The 22,159-nt window shown below is 32.4% G+C and overlaps 1 protein-coding gene across 1 annotated transcript in view; it reads left to right on the plus strand.

The window, feature by feature from the left end:
- The window catches only part of Znrf2 (zinc and ring finger 2), a 92,551-nt gene that overhangs the window by 66,187 nt on the left and 4,205 nt on the right, over positions 1-22,159 (plus strand). Inside the window, exon 4 of the mRNA XM_048786305.1 lies at positions 15,822-15,927. Within this exon, the coding sequence (XP_048642262.1) occupies positions 15,822-15,927 (106 nt within the window). The remainder of the gene's footprint in view (positions 1-15,821; positions 15,928-22,159) is intronic.

Raw genomic sequence — 22,159 nt, forward strand, 5'->3', positions numbered from 1 at the left:
GGGACGAAGAGCATGAGAAGAAGATTAACATTAAACAGGGATGAGAGGTGGGAGGGAAAGGGAGAGAGAAGGGAAATTGCATGGAAATGGAAGGAGACCCTCAGGGTTATACAAAAGTAGATACAAGAGGAAGTGAGGGGAAAGGGAATAATAATACAAGGGAGAGAAATGAATGACAGTAGAGGGGGTAGAGAGAGAAGAGGGGAGGGGAGGGGAGGGGGGATAGTAGAGGATAGGAAAGGCAGCAGAATACAACAGACACTAGTATGGTAATATGTAAATCAATGGATGTGTAACTGATGTGATTCTGCAATCTGTATATGGGGTAAAAATGGGAGTTCATAACCCACTTGAATCAAAGTGTGAAATATGATATATCAAGAACTATGTAATGTTTTGAACAACCAACAATAAGAAATTTAAAAAAAAGATTAAAAAAAAAAGAAATAAAAATGCTGTAAAAATTTGACTGTACATAGATAAATATTTTCTGGATTCATTCTTTATGGTTCACTATAAAAAGAGAAAGCATTGAAGAGAAATTAAAACAAAAATAGTTTAGTGAGAAAGAAGTAAGTTCTGATGGATCTCGAAGGCATGAAGTAGATTTCAGATTCCACTTCTGATTTCATAATAACATTTGAGAAGGAATGACATCTTTATTTAATGATTCTTAATTTGTCTCATTTCATAGATCTCTATATAACCTTGCCTTTTAAGGGGGCTGGTTCTCCTTTCCTTTTTATCACTTCATAGGGTTGATTTTTTTTTTTTTTTAATCCAGCATTCCAGAAAACTTGCTTGAGTTTTAGAAGAAATCAGGAAAAATAAAACCTAAGTTTGAGGACCTAATTATCCTTAAAGTTAAAAGGCTTTTCTTTCTTTGTTCGCAATTCTTATTTCAGCTAACATATGGTATTGACATCTCTCATTTTAAGGGAATCCTGATGTAACTATTACTAAAATATACTTCCAAATTTTCTTTTCTTTTTTCTTTTTCTTTTTTTTTCTTTGTTAAGGAGCACACAGATAAGGAAAATCAAGATGAACCTGCAGCACTTCAGAAAAGCTCCCAGTGGTCAAAAGCTGAAAACAGTTTGAGTAATAGAATTAATATAGCATTGTATTGGATGATAACCCAATGCATAAAATAAATATATCTAGTCTATACTGATAAACAATGGATGGATGAATGGATGGATAGAGACAGAAAAGCAAAAGCTTTACCTGGAGACTTAGTTCTAAGAGGCAAATCATACATTTCTTTAGAAAAAAATTTCAATTGCAGCATTCTCCTTTGTTATAAAATAATTTTCTCTCCAAATTTTACAGTATACCATGTGTATTCTGTGATTTTGAGTGCTCCCAGGACACACTAAAACACTGTGTGGCATATATATAATTTGAACCACATAATTCATATCACAAAAGTAGATGAATAAGAGAATGAGAGTTGCTGTTGTTAAGCTCAGCAACAGAGATAATTTTCTCTTAGATTTTTGAGGGAAAATGTATTTCCTTACATTTTAGATTGTGGAGTTCTTATAGTGAAAATTTGCATTAAAGCATTAATTTTATATATTTTGTTAATTACATTATATAGAGAGTACACATAAGTAAAAATAAAGTGTATTTTATTATTCATTAAGGCCAAACTGGAAACTGCATTTTACCCCTTATTAAATCATTAAGAAAGCTATACACTACACTGTATCTTGCTTTTTGCTTTTGACTATTTTTAGATGTTTTGTCTTCTATTAAAGAACATGTTTTGTGTCTCTCTTTGTTTGGATTCATAGAGATCCATCCTATATCTTTATTGTTAAACTTGTTTATTTCCATTGTTTACTATTGAGAATGTCAGTTGTTTTTACCATTTGAACTTCAAATTGATTTTGCTGTTATAAAGAAAAGCTATTGGTTTAAGGTGAGCCCTTGGATTTTCTGGATGTATAACTGTCATCTACAAATGAAGATAGTGTTCTCAAGTGTTTAGAACTAGAGGCAGCACAGTAGTGCTTTCCTGTAATCCTAGCTACATGGAAGGCTGAGGTAGGAAGATCACAAGTTCAAGGCTAGCTTCTGCAACTTAAGGAAATCCTGTTTCAGTGGTAGAGGTTCAATCCTCAGTCCTGGGGATAAAAATAATTCTTTTTTTTTTGGTGCTATTGGTAACTAAACCCAGGGTCTCATGCATCCTAAGCAAGCATTCTACCTCTAAGTACTAAGCTACATCCAGTCCCTAAATTATCTTTTACCCTGTATGTACAATTAATAGTTTTGTTTCTTCACCATAACTGCATTAGTTTGAAGCCTACAAAAAATGTTGAATAATAAGTTGCCATCTGGCATGCCGATCCTGTTCTTGTTTAGTCATTAACTCTCTTTAATGGATACTTACTTTGAATTTTGATGAGTTATTTTTATTATGTATATAATTTTATTCTCTTCAAAATAAAACATACCTTCATTTTATTAATTGCTTTTTAAAAAATTAATGTTATGTTGACAGATTTTTCTAAAGTTCTAGTTGAATTGTATTGATTTCTAGTATTAGTGGATTTCAACTCTTCAAGCATGGGGTATTATTCTTTTTAATTATTGCTACCAAAGTATTGCGTAGATAAAGGTTATGCAAATAAATGAATTTGAAAACCTTCCATCTTTGTTCTGAATTAATTTGAATAACTCAAGAAGTTCTGGTCTTATCAGATAATAATAGTAACTACAAAACCTTCGCCCATTTAAAGGTAGACCTTTCACAGTCTTTCGTTAATATAGTCATGTTCTATTATTTCCTGAGTCAATTTTGGAAATTCATATTTCACTCAAAAATAATCCTTTTCCAAATTTTCTAATTAGTTGCTATAGCATTACACATAACATTTTAATTTCTTAAATATCTTTGGTTATATCACTTTTTTCATTCTGAAGTATCTTTCTATTTTTATATTTTTGTATGTTAGGCTAGCTAGAATATTTAACTGGTATTTTCAAAGAAGATACTTTAAAGCTTGTAAATAATGCTAAAGTTTATTAGTACTAAGGCCTAACTAAAGCAGTTTCATTTATTTCTTTTTAGTCTTTTCAAATTTAATAAAAGTATTTTAACAATAAAATATTTTTCTTGTCGTTTTAATTCATCTTATATTTTTAGATAATTTATCCTTTTAATTTTTAATCTCCTTTTTTTTTTTTAAAGAGAGAGAGAATTTTTTAACATTTATTTTTTAGTTTTCGGCGGACACAACATCTTTGTTTGTATGTGGTGCTGAGGATCGAACCCGGGCTGCACGCATGCCAGGCGTGTGCGCTACCGCTTGAGCCACATCCCCAGCCCCTTTAATCTCCTTTTGATTTAGGGTGAAAGAGAAAAAAAAGCTTTATAATTTCAAAGATAAATTTTGGTGGGGAGGAAGATATATACTGGGGCGTGTGAAAGAGAAAAAAAAGCTTTATAATTTCAAAGATAAATTTTGGTGGGGAGGAAGATATATACTGGGGCGTGTTTTTGATTTTGATACTAGAGAAAGCTGCCTGTACCTCTCTGTGTTTTTGAAAGTCATTGTTGTCTTTGTGGCCAAGTAAATCACTGATTTCTGAAAATTGTGAGTATAAGAGAAAGCATATAATTTGCTGGGGGCAATGGCGCATGCCTGTAATCCCAGGGGCTCAGGAGGCTGAGGCAGGAGGATCACAAGTTTAAAGCCAGCCTCAGCAATGGCAAGTCACTAAGCAACTTAGTGAGACCTTGGCTCAAATTAAAATACAAAATAGGGCTGGGGATATGGCTCAGTGATCAAGTGCCCCCTGAGTTCAATCCTTTGTTATCCCCTCCCCCCAAAAAAGAGATGCATATAAGTTTCCTATAGATAGAAAAAATAGTTTTCTATTGCATAAATTGTGTTTGGTTGTATTATTGGAATATTTTATATCCTTGCTTATATTTTTAAAATAAAATAAAAAATAGATTTAAATACCTATAATAATTACCTTACTTACAGATAAGCAAGGTCACAGAATGTGGACCTTTGGTTCACATATTCTGATAAACTTAGGAAAAGATTTGTCAAAGTGTCGCCATTGTGATTATTTGGTGTTATTTGCCTTGCAACAATTTTCTCTGGCTTTATGTATTTCATAGCTATGCCCTTTGCACCAATATTTGGCTTAATCCTTTTTGGATAGAAACTCTTTTGTTCTATCTTCTATACCCTGTACAGGTTTTTAGTCCTGTATGCTTCTTTATTTAATAGTAGTAATCTTAGTAATGGTAGTGGTAGTGGTAGTTGTTTTACAGTCTACACTTCCTGTGTAGACAAGTGCTCTACCACTGAGCTGTACACCTGCAGGCCTCTAATGTTATTTTGACTCAAGTTTAATAGAAACTAAAGGATCTGTTTACCCTAGCTTGTAAACTAACAAGTTAGTTAGTTGCATGGCTCCTGGCAGAAGATATAAGACTCCCACTGAAAATCAAAGAACTTCATTACTCATTGCATTAACAACAGCAAGAATGTTAGCCTTTTTTGGTGTCAGTTTCTGAAGCTTTAATTTCCACATGGCAATGTGAAGAGGACCAGGTGACATCTGCACACTTAAGAGAGTTGCATTACAAATGAGAAACCCTCAACTTTGGGTACTTTTGTCTTTTGAGACATAGGCATGTCTGCCCTATGTGATAGTAGCTTTCCCTTCCAGGGCTATTTGTCATACAAACATCCTGGAAAAGATAGTACAGATGCACAGAAAGATGAGCGAGACCCATGGAAAATTGTTTTCCAGCCGTGATTTCTTTTATTTGCTTTTGCCTGATATCTTCGCTTTTCTCTTTCATTTTTTAAAATTAATTTTAACTTTCTTTTTGTATTGTACCAAAACAGAGATAAAAAGGATATGCAGTGAAAAAAATCTCTCTCTCACCTTGGTACCTCACTTCCCTTTTTTCAAAGGTAACCAATACTACTAGCACACATTTTACAGAGTAATACCATGCTGGTACATAACTTTAAACCTTGAGGGTTTTTTCATCAGACATAATTTTTTTTTTTTTTTTTTACTCCCTAAGCGATTCTGGTGTCAACTTCTAATAAAAAATCATGACTCTCTTAGTCTTTAAACTTTTACAAATATTTTTCCTTAAAATTACCTTATTTCATAGGTGGATACACCAAAATATTACTAACCAGTTTGTTGTAGATAGCCTTTTAAATTACTCTTTGTGGTTTTTTTTTTTTTTTTTGAGTTTATGTGAATATGTCTATGGGATGTATTCCTGATAGCCTTGCTTAGTCAGGGATGCATGTATGTTTGTGTTTATGATTGCTTATTGTGCATCACATTCTTATAGGTATTTAAATCTATTCTTGGCTTTTTCTCTTGCATTGATTAGTCTGATTTAGTTTTGTTCTAGTATCACTGTGTTCTTGCCAAGTTAGTTTTTATGTGGCATCCTAATACCCAGATTCTATTCTTCATTTGGCTTTCTCCCCCCACGCCCATCAAAATTATGCTTGCTTCAGAAAAAAATAACTTAGGAGACTTTTGTGTTCTACAGGCATTTAAGTAGCATTTAAATTAAATGCTTTTAAAGGTTTAGTATAATTCCCTATGGAAGTAGCTAGGCCTCAGGCTTTTTTGAAGGATCATTCATTTTTATTTTCTATGGAAATTAATCTCTTTGAAAGATTTGTCTTTAATCTGTTTTTTAATATTTTTCAAAAAATCATCTACTTCATTACTTCATGCAGTTGAGCAAAGTAGTCTCTTCTGGATTGTTTACTTTCTATCAAAATGTGAGTATTTCCTCAGCTTGTTCTTAATTTGCATATTTGTGGTTTTTATTATCTACTAATAATTGATTTCTTCTGGTTTTCTTATGCATAGTTTTTCTGAGTTTTGTTTGGAATTATGTCTAATCTTTATTTTTCTCTTACTCTGTTGGTTGACCCATTTATATTTCTTGATATGGTTAACCAGTTTTAATTCTTTTCAGTTTTGTGGTTTTTTAACTGTTTTTCACTAAGTGGATAGTTTTTCTTTGTTCTGTTTCTTTTAATTAGGAATAATTATATATTGTTTTTTAGTGATTACTTTTGTGATCACAACTTTATGAAATACCCTTAATCTTCATTCTTCAACATTCTTTTGTTCTGTTTTGTTTTATGTTTGTGGCGTTTTGTTGGTGGTGGTAGTTTTTTTTTTTTTTTTTTTTTTTTTTGACAGTAGGAGAAATTGCACTCAGGGGAATCTACCACTGGGTTACATTCCCAGGTGTTTATTTTTTGTTTTGACACAGAGTTTCCCTAATTTACCCAGGCTGGCCTGGAATTTGCAATCCTCCTGCCTTAGCCTCTCAAGTAGCTGGGATTACAGGAGTGGGCCACTGGACCTGGCAACACAGATACTATTAATTTTGTTGTGTGAACAGTGATGAGATTAGTATATTTCTTATTTTTTTCCACACTCTGTCCATATTTTATTTCAATTTATTTATCTTTATGGTGCCACAGATTAAGCCAACAGCCTAGAACCTAGGGCTTAGAACATGGGATACTAAGCAAGCTTTCTACCACTGAGCTACACACCCTCAGCCCTGTCCTAATTTTAGTTATTACATTATCTCAGAATTTACTTTGTATTGTTAAATATACATTGTACTCTGCCAAGCACATGGTGTGGCTTCTGAGGTAGCTGAAGTAGCGGGATCACAAGTTTAAGGCCAGCATGGGCAATTTAACAAACCCTGTATCAAAATAGAAAGGGTTGAGAATGCAGCTCAGTTGGTAGAGTAACACAGGATTCAATCCCAAAACCACCAAAAAGCAAACAAACAAACAAACAAACAAAAAAACCAAAAAAACAAAAAACCAAACAAAAAAACACTACTCACTGTATGTTGGGTTTGCTTTATCAGTTTCAAATGGTGCTTTTGACCCCCTAGTTATTAAAAATAAGGTGGTATAGTTAAACTTAAAATTTCCTCCTACCCTAACAACCCTCACCTTCTAATAATGTTGGTGGGTAGATACTTTAAGACATTATTTAATGATAGTTCCCACTTTTGTGGTATTCAGTTCTCATTGCCAGTCCTTTCACTTTAATTTTTCTGGGCGTCTCTTCGTTAGCCCATGCTTATATGAATCTTCTGAGGTAGGCTCATGGGTATAGTTCCATAGACTTCTTTGGTGTTTAACAGAGACTACTTATCTACTATTTTTTTTTTTTTGGTTTTTGCATACAAATTTGGATGTAAAATTTTTGGTTTATACTTTTTAACTTGAGAATATGAATAAGTATTTTTACAGGCTCGTAAATTTAGAATAGTATTATACAGAAATCTGAGACCAACCTTATTCTCTCTTCTTTGAAAAATTGACATAATCATTTGCCACCATGGATCCCTTTTTTTTTGGTGCTGGGAAAGGAAACATATTTTTGACTGGTAAGCATCTATTAGGATGTATTTTTAATAATGTTGATTTTTTTTTTTTAGCATTTTTATGGATTCGGTTAGCCCTTAAAATGTAGATCTAGATCTGCTTTTCTATAATATTTTCATATGTTTTTCTTGTTTTTCAATGTTTTTGACAATAGATAGGCATCATTTGGTCTCCTTTTCTTGTCTTAAATTTTTTTTCTTTGGGCTAGGGTTCTGGCTCAGTGGTAGAGCACTCTTCTACCATGCATGAGGCACTCTGTTTGATCCTCAGCACCACATAAAAATAAAATATTGTGTTCACCTACAACTAAAAAAAAATATTAAAATTTTTTTTCTCCTAATTCTTAACTCTAATACCAGCTCATTTTAAAAATTTCTGTCCCCCTGCATCCCTAACTGTGGTTTCAGAAATATCTCCTCCTCTTTGTTCTTCTTTTAGTTTCATCTTCATTTTTGTAATATTTTTCTCTTCTGCTTTAAGTTTTATCCTCACATTTGAGCTCTTATAGCTTTGCCTTTGCTCAGACAGTTGCTTTCTTGTATTTTTCAATATTCATGGCAAATATGTTTATTTCTTAATCCTGGACAGTGTATATAAAGTGTTCTGTCATTCAGCACGTAACCATTTATACTATCACTAGTAGATTTGGTACTTTTTTTTTTTCCTTACTCTCTTCTTCCCCAGCCTTTTCCAGATTGATCAAGTCACTTTCCCTTTCTTCAAATTAAATCCGAACTTCTAGGGATTTTTATGTTTGTTTGTTTCCTAAGCTACATCCTTGGCTTCTTTCCATTTTCTAATAGATAGGCTCAGGTATTGCTGACTGCTGACAATTTAAGGATTAGAAAACTTTGACCAATGCTATTAAGAAAAATAAACTTCTTTCCAAATCAGTATTGTTTCACCCACTTCCTAGATGAGGGGAAATAACACTGTTCTTCCTTGATTTTTATTTGGATTCATTACCAGAGAAATCTGGAACCTGTATCTAAATCTGGATTTAAATTTTTCAGGATCCAGCAATCAGTACAGTTATTTTAGTAGCAGGGTAAAAAAGGATCAAGAACGAGCTCTCATCGTTAATGGTATATAACTATTAATGTCAGAGCTGCTTTTTTTTAGCGTCTTTTTTTTCAGATATTTATATTTCGCACTTTGCTTATATCAGGAATGGATTTTTAAAATATTTTTCTTATGCATACATATTTTTAAAACTTCACTCATGTACTAATAAGCATATAAGCATTTCTTGGCAAACAGCATATATTCAGTGCTTTTTGCTTGGTTGGCTGATATGAATCTTCTGGGTTAAAGGAGTCAGTACATCAGTATACTTAAAAATTTCGTCATATGAACTTGTTACACGTGGTAATACTAATTTGAGTTGAAAATTTTCAGATTATTTCAATATTGCTGTAGTATCAATTTGTTTATATTTAGCTAATGTTTAGTTAGTGCCTCTTATGTATTTTCACATTTATTAACTGTTATTTTTAATCATCAATATTAAAGACCATGTGAGAAGTAGGTTTTATGACTTACAGTTTATTTGAAGAAAATGAGGCTCCAAGAGGTTTGTGATTTGTTCCAAGTTCAAGCCTGTTCTTTTTCCATGAGACTGCCTTAATTTAAATGATCATTAGATCTTCACAGCAGTTCTAAGACAGGTCAAGCAGGTTTCTTGTATTGTTACCACTCTAGTTGCAGAAAACAAACTCAGGGAAGTCCCTGCCAACCCCCACCCTCCAGTAATCACAAACCTAGTATTCAGATTATACCTGCTCTATAGACATTTGACAAGTATTATTTAATTCTTAGTAGTACCTTACCCGAAGATGTATTTGTTTTCCCCATTATATTCTTAAGTAAATTGCAAGAATTGGAATTTGAGCCTAACAAGGACTAAGGTATACATGCAGGGTGTTTTTTTTTTCTTTTCATTTATTTGTTTTGGTTTTTTGCTATTATCATATTAGAAATTCTAATTCCTTGACTTCTTTTCCAATGCCACTAAGAATCTATATACATTATCAATACATTTATCTAATTTAAATAGTATATAGTAGTAAGCTTGAAAATCAGATATATACTAGCTTTTTATTTTTTCCCAGGACTAATGTTTTTCTCTCTAGTGATTCAAGACAAATGAACCCAGAATCTTATTTCAAAGTCTTGTTATTCCATTTTAGTATGTGTACAGCAATTACAAAAAACTATTTTTTCATGTGGACAACTCATTTGGAAAAATCACTGTTTTAGAATTTGCCAAATCAGTGTGATTATTGAGTTTGGGCTTTTTTGTTTATTTCCAACAGCAAAGAGCATAGGAAAATTATTTTAGTTTGATTGGAAGTTGGGTGATAATTTGATAATCTAATGATTTCTTAGGTGATTTGTATGATTACTTGTAGCTTGTTATAAATGTACTTTTATGTAATATTCATTCTGAGTTTGGTTTTAACTTCAAGTTAAGAAGAAAGTAAGGCACAAGAAGGCTAAGTCTCCTGAGTATGGAGTTAGAATACCTTCCATATATTTTACCTTTTAGCATTTTGGTTTGAGTTCCTTTTATTTATTTATTTTTTTTGATGCATTTTCTTGGAGAAGGTGCCAAGTCAATTTCCAAAATATTCCAGAGTACAGTTTTGTTTTTTTTAAACTCATCAAGAGTTGCAAATTCTATCTCCTTTTGAAGAATTAATCTTATTCCTCCATTGTTTCTAACAGTACAGATTGAAGGGTAGCTATATGTTTAATAATCAATTCTTATTTAAACTTTTTTATATTTCCACCAGTGTAATACTTGTCAGTGGCTTTTAGGCAGAGAATTCAGTAATTCCTATTTAAGCTAAAATAATAAGGTTCTAAAAGGGATAAAAGCTGACCCTGATGGGGAACATTTCAGTTTTAGGCAAATTGATAAAGGTTAGTCCCATAATTTTATTGATATATTTAACTTACAGTGAAAATGGTAGCTTCCCTTTGTGAAATGTCATTTTAAAACCCCATTATGATATTTGAGCATAGAAATAGATAGATAGATAGATCTGAAGATCTATCTGATAGATAGATCTGAAGTATAGAATATTAGTATTAACTTCTTTTAAACCAGTTAAAGATAACTTAATATCTGAAAGTATTTATTAATAAACTTTGTAGATCCAAACTTTTCATTCTTTGAGTAATTGCTTCCTACTAATGTTGTGAATTTTTTTAATTCTTGATTTTTCTAGGGATTATTTCACATTTCAGCTGCTTTTGTTTTCTACTGCTATCATTGAGGGTTCAAGAACAAAAAATAAGTCTTCAGGTAAAATGCCTGATCCATAATAGTGCTTGACATTGTATTTTGCTGAAAAGATCATATACCTGTTTGGATGCTTGATCTGAAAATAAAGTTGTGATTATTATGAAGTTCTCGCATGAAGTTTTCTTGGCTGCCTCTAACAAATTCAGTTTTATTTGTTCATTTCTTCTTTTTTTTTTAATTTGGCTGTCTGCTTTTTTCATGTTGTCTTGATCTGCAATGACTATCTGAGTATGTGCTTGAACCTGCTAAATATTTTAATTTTGCGTATTTGGCTGCTTTGAATTTTAAGTAATTTCTTTGGACAATGTAAATATAAGAGCTGGAGGCTATATAAGTAAAATATGAATTTACAGAAGTCTGTAATTTATAAGTGTACATTCATTATCTACCATATAGATTTCACGTTTTGCCAAAATTAAATAAAATTGAAAATTCCTTTTTTTAGTTGTACTGGCCACATTTCAAGAACAATTTTCAGAACATATGTAGCTAAAAGTTACCATTTAGACAGAAGAGCGACCTTTATTTCAGAGTGTTCTATTGGACAGGGCCATTTTAAACTGTGTTGATAGTTAAGTGTAAACTCATATTCTAATAGTAGTTTAACAGTTTAATAAGTCCAGAAAATAAAACATGAAAAGTTTTGAAAAGTCTTCCTATAAATATGTAGTGACTTCCAGCTTGAGTATTGCAAACTTAAGATTGTCTAAAACTGTACATTCGCATCAGTATCTATGCAACTTTAAAGTGAAGTTATTTCTTGCAGCAAAATTCATGAAGTAGGCAAAAGGCTAAAAACTTAGGTGCACCAAATTTGAATCCTGGTCCCATAACTTAGTAATTTAGTAATTTCTGGAAAGTTATTTAACTTCTTTGAGCCTCAGGTTTCTTATATGTAAAATGGAGGTAACGATAGTTACTTTATAGAATTAATCTAAGATAAGTATGTTTAAAACTGCATAAGAGAGTGAATATTTGTAAGTGCTGTAAGTATGGAATTAAACTACTTTTATAAATCAGTTCAGTGGTATTGTTTGCATGGAGTTGTTCCCAGCCTGGCAGTCATAACAGGTGTTTAGAAATGGCTAGGTCAGATATACTTGATAGAAGTTCTTGGTCAGTGTGGGATTATTGGATGAAACTAAGTTTGAAACAAAGGGACCATCAGGATGGGGAGAAAAACAAATAGGGAGATAATTGACTTTGTTCTTGGGGAGGTCCGTAGAGTATTTTCTAATAAGAAAATTATTACATCGTGTCTCTTGTAACTTAAAAAGTTTCATATTGATTATTTAAAATGTATATTTCTATAATATAGTAATACTAAAGAGAAGAGTTAAATGACATTTCAGAAGTTGACTAACATTTTTTGAGGTTACATACCTAACAGGATGGAAATTCATATTAAGTTCACAGCTTTAATGCTCTTTCTGCTTCAGCATACTATTTCTTTAATAGCATTCTTGTCTCTGGTAGGCATATATTGCAGAATCTTTAGGGTCTCGCATATATAATTTTTTTTATTCCCTAAGCGATTCTGGTGCCAAACTTCTAATAAAAAATCATTACCCTCTTAGTCTTTAAACTTTTACTCTATCTGTATGTCTAAATTGATGCATAGTTAGTAAAAGAAGTAATGAGACTGAAAAGCAATGCACTGATTTTTTTTTCCTGTTCCAGACGCTTAGATAGGTGATGAAAGAATGACATTTTGAAAAAGCAACACAAGTTTAGTTTCCTATCTGCAATCTCACCTGACTGCACCGATTAGTACTTCTGGGGAACCCAGACTAGCCAACTCTGGTAGTTAAATCTGTTGATGTTCCTTTCTCTATATAAATTTTGGCTAGTTAGTAGCTGACCTAAAGTGTTGACTGCTAAATACCTCTGGGTACATATCCTGAATGTTTTTAATTGATTGTCTAAAGATTTTTAATAATCTTTTCCAAACTATTTTGAAGATATTTCCATTTCCTGGATTTAGTGGTATTTCCAGACCCTACTTAACTGTGAATATCATATTACTTATAACTTTTTTCAGGTTGTGAAACCTAGTCCCCTTGTGAAGACAAAACCTCTAAACTTTGAATGAAAGGTCAATGTCATAAGCAGTGAGTGAGGGGAATACTATAGTAGACCCCTAGGAAGGCAGAAGTTAATTACATTGCACAGTGAATTTTCAAAACTGAAAATGTTTTTAAGTATGCACAGACTGATTCCATTGGAAATAAGACTTTAAATTTTGAAAATTAAGTATTTGCTGTTTGAGGCATCAGTGATGAAGTTTTATAGTAACAGTGAGTTGTCTTAGAGTTGCTTATCATAACACACTTGAGCAATCAGTGGCTGCAATATGAAAATGTCTAATTCTCTGAGCAGAGATAATGTTACTAGAAGCTGTGATAGTAGATATTGGGCTGCTTCATTTATATATACATGTACCTTTCTCAATACAAATTTGTATTTTCTATAATTCTGATTATTTTTTATTACTAAGGCTTAAGGGAGCTTATGATTAAATTAGCTTACTTTAATACAGTATTCTGAATTCAATAAAGATTCTTTCAAATTAGTTCCTGCAAAGCATCTGAGGGATAGTCCTTTCCCCCGTCAATTTTAAAATGGCATTATATAGTACATTTTGTGTGTATGTATATATATATATATATATATATATATATATATATATATGTAAATTTTCATTAATTATGTACAGATTGAAAATGTCTTTGTACAAATTTTCTTATAAGTAGAATAAAATTCGTAATATTAAAATTAATAACATGTTTTTTAATTACATGTAAAATATTTTAATTAAATACCAAAATTATTCTGATCTTAAAAATTGACTTTAAAAATCTATTGCAATAAAGGAATTAGAACTGGTCATATGTCAACATAAAAATGTTGTAAGATAAATTATTTTCCTTTTTATTCAGAGTCTGTATGTTTTAGATTTCTATTTATTTTCATTGGGAATGTTGCTTTGGGCTTATGGCAAAAATGTTGCAGTACTGTTTATTTTTAAAAGCTAATCTCACTTTCTTAATTTATGGTGAATTGTTAATATTTTCCTAAAGGTAGAAAATGTAATGCCCTATTCTATCAGTTATAAGATAGCACTTCTTTGTTACACTTCTTTATCTCTTAAAATGAGATGCTTCTTAAAATTAGTGTTGTGGGGCTGGGGATTTGGCTCAAGTGATAGCGTGCTCACCTAGCATGCGTGAGGCACTGAGTTCAATTCTCAGCACCACATAAAAATAAAATAAAGATATTTTGTCCACCTAAAACTAAAAAATAAATAAATAAATAAAAATTAGTGTTGTTTTATTTTTTAATGAAGGCATTTTTTTTCTTACTCCATTTATAAAACTAATGATATGTCTTATAATTATTGATGTCTTATGTAAGATAAAATGTTCTGATTGATATTTTTAAGCTCATTATAGAACTTATATTCACATAATTCTTCATTATAATGTTGATGATCTTTGTGGTTAAAAAAAATTGAAGTGATTGGGATATACCATATTATTTGGAATTAGAGACTACTACTAAAATTTATTAGTGTTTCTTCCTGTTTTTCTTCTTTTCACTGATGCCATCCTAGTTGGGTGCTTCACACTAGACTGGCTCCCTGTCTGAATTTTTCATTGACAGATATTCAGGATACTAAGAGAAAAATGGCAATTGAGAAAAGGCTTTAAATTTGGATGGGGTGGGACTAGTGGGTGAGACTTCCAAGGTCAAGAATGTAGAAAGAAAACTTAAGGGAAGTGAAAATAAACCTCATTTTCAATTTATCCAGCTTTGCTTATCTAGAAATCTTTTCCTGCTTAAGTCTCTATAACATAGTAGCTTCTGAGCTCCCTGGTTATTAGCTAAAATCACTCCAGATATTCCCTAGGTTCAGCTAACTCTTCTCACCCAGGCTTTTCCTTTCCTTATTCTGTAGAAGTTGTCCTATGGGCTGCCCATCTTCCCCCACTGTCTAGCTGGTACTTTCCATTCTGTGGACCAAATAGAGTTGTGTTTTCTCCGAATATGCTTTCCCAAAATGAATCATTAAAGGGTAGCCACATGTTCTGAACATTTTGTTTCTTTATACTCTTCAGTAATAGCATGTTTTAGTTATTCTGCATTTAAGAGTCACAAAAGATATCTGACTAGCTCTATTTAAGGCAGGATCCTTTTAAAAATAAAATTTAACATTAAATGTAATTTAAAGTTTCATTATAAAATATGAGTTGAGAATCATTTTTTAAAGAACTTTTGCTTCATAATAAGGAGTGTACCTTTTAATAATTTTGAGTATGCTATGGACTTTAAAATACCTGCAGAGCCCTCTGGAAGCCAGTAACTGCTGTCTGGAGTTGGCTTGGCATTGTCATGGAAAATAGTTATGAAGAACTGCTGCATATAATGTCTAAAATCTTCAAATTTCCAAAAGTCTCTTTCATAAAACCTTTGATCTTTGTGGTTAAAGAAAAAAAAAATTGAAGTGGTAGGGTTATACCATATTATTTGGAATTATAGGCCTCTACTAAATTTTTTTAGTGTTTCTATTGTTTTCCTTCTGTCTGCCCCAGTCCCCTCCCGCCAAGCAGCTTTGTAAAAATCTCATATTCAGGGTGATTTCCTTTTGTATTTTAAGAATTGTATTTTATTTTCATGTCTTTTCAATCATGTTACACTCTAAGCTTTTCTGAACTGTTCTTGGAAACCAAACTAATAGTGCTTAGTAGGAGAATGAAAATGGATTCCAGACAACTGACTTAATTGATTTTAGAGCAAAATCCTTTGCAAGTTTTAAGATTCTGTACTATTCTTGCTTATAGTAATGCATAAATAAAATGGAAACATGGGATAGTGATGTCAATGGAGATAAACATGGTTCACTTATTCATGAGTAGTATTCTTAATATGGATGCTGAGTTTTGTGTAATTCTGATAAAAGATACTTCAAGTATGCTGAGATCACTACTGTATGTAAACTAGCATTCACATAAATCTTTTTTCAACTTGCTAACTAATTTTATTGTCCTGAATTCCTTTTTACCCTACAGAGGATGTACTGAGTAAAGATGCTGGGGAATGTGCAATATGTCTTGAAGAATTGCAGCAGGGAGATACTATAGCACGACTGCCTTGCCTATGCATATATCATAAAAGGTAAGTTTATTTTTCTACTAACCAAGTTGATATTGGAGCAAAAGATGGCTATCATAGTTTCAAACATTGTGATTAGGTCAGAAAGGTTGTTTTCATCATTGAAACCCCTCCCCTCAACTTTTTTAAAATGTAAGGGCCTTTTTTCTCTTGCTATCTAAGACTTGAACTCCACATCTTTTGTATTCAAAAGGCTATTCTTTTTTGTAAGCATTTACCATGACCCAGTTATTGTCCATAGCTTCTTAAATAGGTATCTTGTGTAAGCCTTGTAACAATCTCACTTTACAATAGAGAAAATAAACTAAGGTATCAGGGAATATTTTCAGGGTTGCATTGCTACTAAATGGTAGAGATAAAATCCTAGCTGGATTTGACATTTGCTTAACTTCACAGCCTGTCTGGTTTTTTACACAGTCGTTTTGCTTTCAGAACTGTATTTTAGGTTAAACAAACAAACAAATTACAACTATTTGAGGTGACTATAAAAACAATTTAAAACTGTAGGGTTCAAAGTAAGGTAGCATTTTTACTTAAAGTGCAGCTAGGGAAAGTGTAAAGAAAACAGTGTAAATAATGCAAAATAAGGAGGTAAAACTATATCAACAATTAAAACAAATCTATAAAGAACAAGCTCACCAGCTGAAAATATAGTTTGAAAGGTTGAGACATATTATTGATTAACAAAACACTTAAACATAAGGATATAGATGAATATGAGAGGATAAGGATAGAAAACTATATCCAGGCAAATAATAAATAAAACAAAGCTAAACTAATGTCACACAAAGATAACTTTATATCAGAAAGCATTACTAGAAATAGTCACTAAATAATGATACAAAATATGTAAAACTTTTATTTTTTAAAAACATACCCTCAAAATATTTAAAAGCTATCAGAAGAAATAGACAAATATACCAAAATAATAGGAAATTTCAACACAGTTATCATCAAGTGGGTACACAAAAAAGAAAGTCAAAATCTAGAAGAATTGAGAACTGCAGTTTACCAAGTTTAAACTAATGAGTGTATCTGTATTTCACAATTAGAGAATGCATTTTCTTTTCAAGCACACATGAAGTGTGGTTGAGTGCCCCTGAGTTGAATCACCAGTACCAAAAAAGTAATAATACATATCTAAAATAATGCTTCATGACCAATGGGATTTATGCTACTAATGAAAACATAAGATTAGAAAATTTATATATGTCATTGACTACATCAATGAAGGAGAAAGACCCCCAACTCAATAAATGTGAGAACGCTTTTATAAAGTTTTGTGCTTATGTATTAATGATTTTAAAACAAAGCTAAGAATACATATTAGATAAATTATTAAAATCACTGAGTTCATCAGGGTTCCCAGATAGGAAATCAACGTGGAAATTGGTTGTATTCATATCCCAATAAAAAAAAACAAAATGTAACTTTCCTTTAAATAATAACATTAAAGCACCAGAAACTACAAGGGCTATGAGGTATATATTCAGAATAAATTCTACAAAAGATGCAACACTTTGCTTTAGACAAAAATTTAAAACTTTATAGAAAGATAGAGGGTATCCATCATATCATATCATGTATAGGAAAACTCAGTGTCAGAAAGATGTTATTTTATCCTAAACCTCTATATAGTTAATACTAGTCCAATCAAACCTCACCTAGTTTTGTTTTTTTTTAGTGTAATCAAGAGCCAAGGGCAGGAACAGTGAAGATACTCATGAAAAATACCATGTTAGAGGATTTGTCCTATACACATTTATTGCAAGACTATATTAAGATAGTATGGAAATGATGCAGGTAAACTATTGGGACAAAACAGAGTTCATAAATACTCATATGCCTGTATGGACAAAGAGCGTAGCATGAGAGTTAAGAACATCAATTCTGAAGTCAGGACTCTCACTCCTCCACTAATTCCCTGTGTGTTCTTAGTCACATTATTCAGTTTTTCTCTCTGAATTTGTAAGATGAGGACAATAATATCAACTTAATATAGTTACAAGGGTTTAAATGAGTTCAATTTTGGGAAGTGCTGGCACTGATAGATGCTATATAAAGTTTGTTGAATAAATGAAAAAATCGATTTGCCAGAGATAATATTACAGTGTCATAGAGAAAGAATAAACTGTTCATTAGATGGTGCTTTGATTGATTATTTATTAATATGAACAGTTGAATTCCTGTTTTATGTTTGAAATACAAGTCAATTCCAGACTGTGAAAATCAAAATCTGAAGTCTTGGGGAAAGAATATGGGAAAATGTTTTTGACTTCTTGGTAAAAAATTATTTTTCCTAAGATAATACTATTCCTGGAGTGGGGTGGGGGCACAAAACTTAAGATTGATAAATTTGATTATGTTGAAATCAAAAACTTACTTGCGACATGATACTGTGCAAACACAAACTGATCTAGGAGTGTGACTTTCAACACAACAACAGAGGTTTTAAATGTGAAATAATACTCTTGTCACTTTTTGTAATGTGGTTAACTCATTGCACTTGTTTTAGTGGAAGGGCGATAATAATATAATGACATCTTTTATTGGGTTATATATGATATTTCCTAGCACAGAAAATTTTGCTGCATTGAATAACAGCAAATAAAAACATATGCTAACACAACAAGCCATAAAAGAATACCCATCTCCCCATGTTCTTATTCTTAGTTCAAGTTAGCCTATGGGATTTAGCAGTACTTATTCACAGTTTTGTCTTTGTAACTCATCACATCCTTCCTTAATCCTCTTTGACTGATGCCAACTTCACCGTTGTTTTTAAAACATTCTATATTTACAATTGTGTTTTATTTATTAGATATGAATGTCTTTGTTCTGGTTGCAAAGTTGTATTGAGTGATCTACCCTTAATTTGTTTTTTTTTTCCACATAATCTCTGTTACTTCTAGTGTATGATTTTGTAGAAAGCAAGTTTTATCAAAAACATGTATATTATATTGTAGAATAATAGCTTTCTAAACATCTATAAGAAAAAGATAAATCAAAGTAGAAAAATTATAAAAATTGTTAATGATTCAGAAAAAAGGAACCTCAAATAGTGAACAAATAAACAAATGTAAATTCATCTATTTAGTGGACACTCCTTCCTTTTCAGAAGTATTGATAGAACAGAGGGCTTTTATAACAAGTGGTTGAGAGCCTCAGCAACTTAGTGTGTGCGGTACTTTTACTACAACTCAGTAATTCCACCTACAGATATATGCCTTAGAAAATTTTTTGATCTTTTGCTCCAGACAACACAAAGTACAGGACCAGGGAGAGATTAGGACCTCATGCCAGAATATAATTTAAAAAAAAAAAAAAAAAAATACAGTTTAGCTGGGGTTGTGGCTCAGCGGTAGAGCGCTTGCCTCGAACATGGGAGTTTCTGGGTTTGATCCTCAGCACCACATTCACATAAATAAAAAAAAAATAAGGATGCTGTGTTCAACTACAGCTAAAAAAATAAATAAATAAAAATATTTTTAAAAAAATACAGTTCAAACTGAGTAGTGACAAAATTAATTTATGTTCTGTTGCAAGTTCCTTTCAGAGTATGTTTGTAAATCATTGGAAATGTCTGTAAGTAATGGAAGAGAATAGACACAAAAATTTTGGTATATTTATATAACAGAATACTATACAATGGGAATTTTAAAAAGTGAACCTTATTAACAATCACAAATTTTAAACAAATTGAGAGGAAAAAAGCATTAATTAAAAAAAAAAACAAACACGTAGAAATGGGTACGGTAGCATGTGCCTGTAATTCCAGCAGCTCAGGAAGCTGAGGCAGGAGGATGGCAAGTTCAAAGCCAGCCTCAGCAACTTAGTTAGGCCCTAAGAACTTAAACTCTGTCTCAAAATAAAAAATAAAATGAGCCGCAGCTCAGTAGTTAAGCACCCCTGGGTTCAATTCTTGGTACAAACAAAGTTAGAATAAGCATAATATGTTGTTTTAACTAATATATATATATTTTCTTACTCTATAACTATATACACACGTATATAGTTATAGAGTAAGAAAATAGCTAAGAATGAAAAGCTGGGGATAGGAAAGGGAATATAGTATTTTAAATAATCAGTGAAGAATATTTATTTAAGAATGGAGAATATGTGGATTGATAGCATTTTATATGAAAAACACCTGGGATTTTAATGATGACTTTCACATTATGAGCCAGTATTACGTGGCTATAAAAAGTAAATAATAGTACTCAGTTTAGGTCACATAGCTATTATTCAGAGGTACTATTGTTAATGTATCTGGAGTATTTTGTTCAGGTCTCACTCCTTCCTTTTCAGAAGTATTGGTAGAACAGAGGGCTTTTATAACAAGTAGTTGAGAGCTGGCTGAAAACAATGTTATAAGCCAAATCTGTTATGAATTTAGAGAACAAAAATCTTAATGGCAACAGAAATTGTTTTAAATATTTGAAACATGGATGGGGCCCTTCACTTTTCTTTGTTGTTTTTGAGGTGGGTTTTTTTTTTTTTTAAGTTGCCCAGGAACTTGTGGATTCAAATGATTTTCCCTCCTCAACCTCCCAAATAGCTGGAATTGCAGGCATGTACCACCATGCCTGGCTTCTTTTACCGGTTTTTATCATTTTTATGTACTAAACCAACCTGTTATGATATGATATGAGAATGATAAATACAAATTTTGCCCTTCAACATATTAGGTTAAGCTAACCTTGTGGCGTAAGGCAAATTTGACACATGTCACCAAGGAGAATGTTGAACAGTTTGAATCCTGCTTGGAGAATTTAATGCCTGTTGGGAAAGTTACTTAACCTTCCAGGACCTTGATTTTATCATCTGTTGTAGTACCATGAATTGGAACTTCATACAGTGATGTAAAGTTCTGAATCTGTGCCGTTTGATAGAGTAGCCGTTAGCCAGCCATATCATTGTTGCACCCTTGAAATGTGACTGAGGATTTTTTCTTAATAAATTTAAATTTACTCCTTATGGCTATACTGGAGAGTATAGATCTACATTGAGGATAATTACATGCACCCTAAAATTTAACTTCTAATAAAAAACAAGATTGTGAAATACTCTAAATTCAAATGGATGCCAGTATATTTATTTGTGTATGTATATGCATTACAGAGCAGGATAGAATTAAAATAAATGTTCAGTAATCATATAAGTGTGATCTTAAAAATGATGTTGTCAAGAATCAAAATTTGATAAATGACATGAAAAGGTTGATATGTGCATAACTATTTTGAAAAGAAATATTTTTATAAATTGGTCCTTTAATTTTGAATAAAATAGTAGTTCTTGATAGTTCTTGAGTAGTTCTTGAGATTGTCTTTAGGAAATAGTTCTGTTTAAATTTTCAAGTGTTTCACAGTGTAATTTTGGAAAGGTTTTTTTTCCTTAGTGGCATAGAATAGCTCCCCCTGACACCCAGGTTAGAGGGGCTTCCCCCTAAACATGTGCTTGCTGTGAATAGTAATGTACTCCTGTAATCCCAGCAAATTGGAAGGCTGAGGCAGGTGGATCACAAGTTTAAGGCCAGCCTGAGTAAGTTAGCAAGACCCTGTCTAAAAATAAAATAAAAATGACTGGGGATATAGCTTAGTGGTAGAGTGCCCTTGTACCTCAAAAAATAATAATAATAAAATAAAATACCCAGTATCTCACAAAGATTAGAAAAAAATAAACGTATGCTTGTGTTTTATTTGAATATACCAAATATGGTCTTTAAATTTTTTTCTTCCAAACATATGTTAAAGTCAAGAAAGTAAACATTTTTATTATGGTTGACATAGTTATTAGACGTATCTTTAAATTAATTTCTGGGCCATTTGCTTTCTGCTTGCTTTCTTGATGGCTCTGTATACACTGTCCGGCAGCCGCACCTAGAGGTTGGAGCTGGGCTGCGTGCTGAGCCCTGTCCTCCGAAGGCTGGACTGCAGCCTCGAGCGTCTCGGTGGCCTGTTCGCCGCTGCACCTTCGGGCAGAGCCTGCTCTGGGGTCGTTCTGCACCCCCCTGCCAGGGGACCCGTGCTCCGGAGGAGGGGGACGGAGAGCCGCGGTGGCAGCCGCTTGGGCCCCTGGGGCCGGGCACCGGGCTGAAGAGCTGTGGAGGCCAGGGCGGCTCTGCTACGGTCGCAGACAAGCGCGGCGCTCGTGAGCGTGGGAGGCGATGGCGGCAGGGTTTCATTTCTAGAAATCTGGACTGGAAACAGAAGCAGCAGTTTGTATAATCCCAAGA

This window comes from Marmota marmota, unplaced genomic scaffold (assembly GCF_001458135.2).
Source record: "Marmota marmota marmota unplaced genomic scaffold, marMar, whole genome shotgun sequence".
Classification (NCBI taxonomy): Eukaryota; Metazoa; Chordata; class Mammalia; order Rodentia; family Sciuridae; genus Marmota; species Marmota marmota.